General features: G+C 37.3%; 1 protein-coding gene across 4 annotated transcripts in view; it reads right to left on the bottom strand.

Annotated features, from left to right (window-relative positions):
- The window catches only part of Scai (suppressor of cancer cell invasion), a 158,716-nt gene that overhangs the window by 40,389 nt on the left and 112,327 nt on the right, over window positions 1-6,000 (bottom strand). For all 4 annotated transcript variants that reach the window (XR_260604.2, XM_013513153.1, XM_005382478.2 and 1 more), the window contains one exon: window positions 1,493-1,589. Coding sequence is in view for 3 of the 4 variants with exons in the window: in XM_013513153.1 (XP_013368607.1) it covers window positions 1,493-1,589 (97 nt within the window). In the remaining variant the exon portion in view is untranslated. The remainder of the gene's footprint in view (window positions 1-1,492; window positions 1,590-6,000) is intronic.

Raw genomic sequence — 6,000 nt, 5'->3', positions numbered from 1 at the left:
AAAAAGAAACCACTGCGTCCAGAATGCAACCAGAATGTAGTATTGAGTGGAAAAAAAAAAAAGAAACCACTGCGTCCAGAATGCAACCAGAATGTAGTATTGAGTGGATCTTGAAAACAGTTAACTTTTAACTCCCCGAGTGAATAAAGGGTCAGGTGCAGATTCTCTGATGGAAAAACTAAACTTCATTCACTATACTTTTGTAAAACATTATATACTTATTCTTAACCTAACATTTCAATCATTTCCTCCTAAACTAAGGATTCTAAGTTACATTTCCATTTCTCAGTTACCCACTGATGGGCTGAAATTGCAAACCATGCTGAAGGTACAAAGCAGGCAATTAAGATAATTATCTATAAGGAGTATGTGTTTGAAATATGAAAAAAGTTGGAAATTTTTTCATCATTAACCTTGTCAGAGGTTATTATATTTTAAATGTTATAACCATGCAGATATATCAAGATCATTTCAGGGCTTAGGATATAGCTCACGATAGAACTCATGTTTAGCATGCAAAAGGCCCTATATTTGATCTTCAGGACCAGAAAACACAAAATAAACAAGACAAAAGTTAACTTTAAAAAAAACATGGGGCTGGGGATTTAGCTCAGCGGCACAGTGCCTGCCTACCTGGCAAGCACAAGGTTGTGAGTTTGATTCCTGGTACCAGAAAAAAAAAACAAACAAAAAAACGTAGTATGAATGAACCCAAGGCCGTTGCTTGCTTGTTTGTTTTTTTGTCTTTTTTTGAGACAGGATCTCACTCTTCAGTTCACGCTGGCCTTAAGCTCACTTTGTAGCCCAGGCTGGTCTCAAACTCACAATGATCCTCCTGCTTCAGCCTCCCAAATGCTGGGATTACAGGCGTGAGCTACCACGCCTGGCTAAGGCCTTTGCATTGAATTACATCCTAAGCCTTTTTTTGAGATAGGGTCTTTAAGTTGCTAAATTGCTCAGGCTCAGATGGAACTTGCTATCCTCCTGTCTCAGCCTCCCGAAGTGCCAGGAGTACAGGCCACTGTGCTTTTCATTGTTATTGTTATTGTTTTGTTTTTGACATAAGGTCTCTGTACATAGTTTAGGCTGGGCTCCTTGAACTCACTACATAACCCAGGCTAGCCTCGCACTGTGATCCTCCTGCCTCAGCCTCCCAAGTGCTGGAATAAACAAGCATGCACCACCAGACCTGGCTAAACTCTACTTTTGTTTTGTTTTTTTTAACTCTAGGTTTTAAAAGACAAAATTATCACAAGGTGCAGTGGTATATAGTCATAATCCAGTCTACTAGGAGTCTGAAGCAGGAAGGTCACAAATTCCAGGCCAGCTGGACAACATAGCAGAACCCCATCTCAAAAAATAAAAAGAGGTCAGTTGTAGAGTGCCCTTCGGTTCCATGCCCAGTACTGCTCAAAAACAAAATCAAGCCAACCCATAAAATTATCCAAATACATTACAGATTAAGATTTTAATTATTTTAAAGTACATTTACCTTTACCAGATCCTTCACAACATCCATTTTGTTGAGAAGAAGACAAACTACTATGAACCTTGCATAATAGCGTAGTTTCTTGACTACCAATTCGGGTCTAGGGTAGGAAAATCAAAAATTATTAGATTCATACAGAATACGTATGTTTTTATTTTTCTTTCTTTCTTTTTTTTTTTTTTTTGGTGTTTTTGAGACAGGGTCTCACTATGCAATTCAGGCTGGCTTCGAAGTTACTTTGTAGCCCAGGCTGATCTCCAACTCTCAATGATCCTACTGTCTCAGCCTCCCAAGTGCTGAAATTATAGGCCTAAGCCACCACGACTGGTTTATTTTTCCCATTTTCTGATGGCTTTTTAAACTCTCTAGCACTTTTGACAATTACAAACATTTCCAAACATATCTATGTAGTCATACACTTTGTATTCAGCAATTAAGTTATAGTTTATACATTTATACACTGCTTCAACAAATATATATTTTTTTGCTTCCAACTGAGTTAAGTCTTTTTATTCTTTTGATCTCTTCCAGAGTTAACTACTCCCACTGGAGGTGATGAAATACATAAGGCTCCACTTCAAATGTTGGCACTGCTATGAACATAGTCTTTTACCCTTCACTCCAACTCAACAAATATCTTTTGAGAATGTAGCGTGCATTAGGCACGATGCCGCATGCTGAAAGTACGATGATTAAAATATATAAAGACAGGGGGCTGGGGATTTAGCTCAGCGGCAAAAGCGCCTGCCTGCCAAGCACAAGGTCGTGAGTTCGGTTCCCGGTACCGGAGAAAAACAAAACAAAAAAAAAAACAAAAACAAAAAAATAAATAAATAAAATATATAAAGACAAAATTTCTTCTTTACAAACCTTACAGATAAAAAGTCTGAAAATGTAACAGTCAGGTAAGTACTTAAAACAGGGGAAAATTTAATGACTAGAAAAATAAAGAATGTTATCTGAGCCCACAAGACTGGATCTTGGGTGAAGTAAAAGTTAATGCTTCAGTGAAGAAGCCCACAGGAAGAAGAATATGAAGTGACAATAATTCCAGGAAAAACATTCTTTTCTTTGAAATTCATTTTCCTGATATTAATAACAAAGCCAGCTTTGTCACGCATACTCTTTGTATACCAGGAGGTTTTTTCCATCCTTCTACTTTCAATTGCCTGTATCTTTTTTATTTAATGCATCTTTCGTAATATAGCTTTTTAAAAATCCACTCTAGGCCAGAGATATAGCTCAGCAGCACAAGCGCCTGCCTGGCAAGCACGAGGTCGTGAGTTCGATTCCCAGTACCATCCACCCCCAGGAAAAAAAAATCCAATTTGACAATTCCTGCCTTATTCGATGTACTTAAACCATATAATGTAGTTGTTGACTACCTCTTTCATTTTGAAAAAACTGCTTTTTATTAGTGTATGTTTGTAAATACATAATTTTTATATTCTTTGCGTAGAGTTCATTCACATCTTAATACCTCTTTTCATTCCATTCCTTTCTCCTCCCTCCTGCCCCACCCATCTCATGACCCCACTCCTATTTGAGAAAGATCCATCTCCCTATTTCCCATTATTTTTTTATTTTGTTTTACTCTTTACTTATAATTTGGGTCTCTTATCTAAGGGAAACCTTGCAATATTTAAGTGCAAGTGTCTGATTTATTTCACTTAACATTATGGTCTCAAGGTGCAGCCATTTTCCTATAAGTTTATCTTTCTTTATGACAGAGTAGTACTCCAGTGAATGTAAATATCACATTTTCTTTATCCATCCATTGATGGACACACAGACTGCTTCCAAGATTTAACTATTATGAATTGTGCTGCTATAAACATGGGTATGTATGTTTCACTGTAATATGATGTCTTTACCTCTTTCAGAAAAATAACTGGAAGGAGAATAGCTGAGTCAAATGGGATTTACACATTCAGTTTTCTGAACAATCTCCCCACTGGTTTCCATAATGTTTGTACTACTTTACATTTCCATCAGCAACACAGAAGGGTTCCTTTTACTCCCCCATCATGCCAGCATTTGTTATTATTTGATTTCTTGGTAAGAACCCTTCTTTCTGGGCTAAGATGGAATCCCAGTGTTGTTTTAATTTGCATTTCTCTATAGGCCAGGGATGCTGAACATTTCTTCACGTCTTTATTGGCCATTAGTACTTCTTCTGGCATCTATTTCATTTGCCCATTTTTTTTAATTAGGTCTTTTATTTGAGAGGTGTCTGATTTTCTGGAGTTCTTTATAAATTCTAAATTATTAGTCGGCTAAGGAATAGCTGGCCAAAAAAATTTTCCTATTCTATAAGCTGTCTTTTTACTCTGCTGGTTGTTTCTTTTGCTGGGCAGAGCTTTTTAATTTGATATGATGCCATTTGATTCTCACAATTTCCTCTGCAACCAGGGATCTATTCAGAAAGTCCTTGCCTATGCCTACGACTTCAAGAGTTTTACATATTTTATCTTTCAGCAAAATAAATCTGTTTTAACATTTAGTTATTTAACTATTATTTTAGTACATGGTGAGAGACACAGGTCTAGGTTCAATGTTCTCCATGTGAATAGCTAATTTTGCAAACACTATTATTAAAGTGGCTATTTTTCCTTCACTGTACGTTTTTGGCCTGATGGTGGATTGACAACTGGTGGTCAGCTTGTAACTCCCAGCTGAACTGAATTAGCATGATGCTGGGTGTGGAGGGCCCACCTGAGGATTGTTGCCTACAACATAAAAAGAACTGGAGAAGAAGAGGCGGTGCTGTTAGGGGGGGCTGTTGGTTCTCCTGGGAGGAGCTTGTCATGCTGGCTTTCCTGATTTGAACCTGGCCATTATCATCAGAGGAACTCGGGATCTCGCTGTCACTGAAGATGGCTGTGGTACGTCTGCAGGAGCTCTGGTTCTTTGAGCATCGCTTTCTGGCTCCAGTGCGTATACCTCAGCCTGCTGGCACAGACCCTTCATCCCACTGCCACAGACTTTCTAGCTTCTACCAATGACCTTTAGGCTATCCCAGTGCAAATCTGTGAACCAGATTTGTGTGAACATTGGCATGCACCCTTGGCCTCCAGCTCGACTTGTGGGGGGCATCGTGATGGGCTCCGCATCTTTAGTTGGACTTGTGCAGGACACTGTCGTAGGATCCAGGCCTTTACTGGATTCCTTGGGTCTTTAGTGTGTTGACAGATTTCCTGCTCTGTTTGGGTGATTATTATAAAATAATCCTAAAAATTATGTGTCCTGTATTGTTTTCCTTGCAAACCCTGTCTACAACAGGCCCTTTGTGAAAGTTTCAAATTGTTCAATGTGCTTTGGGTTGTTTTTGCATGCTTTATTCTTTTCCACTGAACCTCATGTCCGTTTTTGTGCCACCGTGCTATTTTTCTTTTTTCTTCTTAAAGAGAAAAGAAAAACAAAATAACAAAAACAAAGACATAAAACAACATGAAAATAATAAAAACAATACAGAATTTCAAAACAAGGTGATAGGAAATTAAAAATGGCTGTTGTATTACTCCATGCTGTTTTTAATCACTATAGCTTTTTAATATAACTTCAAGTCCAGAGTTATGATGCCTTGTGTTTTGCTCGTTAGTCAATATTGCTTTTGCTATTGTCCGTCTCTTCTGGTTGTGAATTTTAGGATTGTTTTCTTCAGTTCTCTGAAGAATGCATTTGGTATTCTGACTGGGATTATGTTAAATTTGGGTATCAATTTTGGAAGTATGGCCTTTTGACTGTATTGGATCTGCCTGTCCAGGAAGGTTTTATCTGTCCATTTTCTGATGCCCACTTCAATTTCCTTTTTCACAGTACTGTAATTTTTGTTGTAGACAGTTTTTACCTCACTAGGCTATTTCCTAGTTATTTAGTTTTTCCTGGTGCTACTATGAATGGTATTGTTTTCTAATTTCTTTCTCAGTGTGTTCATTGTCAGTGCAGAGGAATGCTATGGATCTTTGTATGTTGATTTTATATTCTGCTACATTACTGAATTTAGCTATCAATTCTAAAAGTCTTTTGGTGGGTCTTCTATGTAGAGGATCATGTCTATAAATGAGGATCCTGCAAATAAATGATAATTTACTTCTTTTCCTATATATATATATATGTTTTCTTGCCCAGTTGCTCTTGCTAATGTTTCAAGTACTGTGTTGAACAGGAGTGGTGACTGTAGACATCCTTGTCTTGTTTTTGATTTTAGAAAGAAAGCTTTCAGTTTTTCCCAATTTAATATAATCTTGGTAGTAGGCCTGTCATCAATGGCTTTTATCAAATTGAGAAAAGGTCCTTCTATACCTATTTTCTTTAGTGTTTTTATCATGAAAGGATGTTAGATTTTTGTCAAAGGTATTTTCTGAATCTATTCAGATGATCTTGTGATTTTTGTCCATCTTTGTTTATGTGATATGTATTTATTTGGCTACAATGAATCATCCTTACATCCCTAGGATAAACCCTATTTGGTCAGGATATAACGATCTTTTTGATGATTTGTTGTATTC

This window comes from Chinchilla lanigera, unplaced genomic scaffold (assembly GCF_000276665.1).
Source record: "Chinchilla lanigera isolate Chin_1 unplaced genomic scaffold, ChiLan1.0 scaffold00018, whole genome shotgun sequence".
In the NCBI taxonomy this organism is placed as follows: domain Eukaryota; kingdom Metazoa; phylum Chordata; class Mammalia; order Rodentia; family Chinchillidae; genus Chinchilla; species Chinchilla lanigera.
This window is presented reverse-complemented; position numbering and strand designations above follow the sequence as displayed.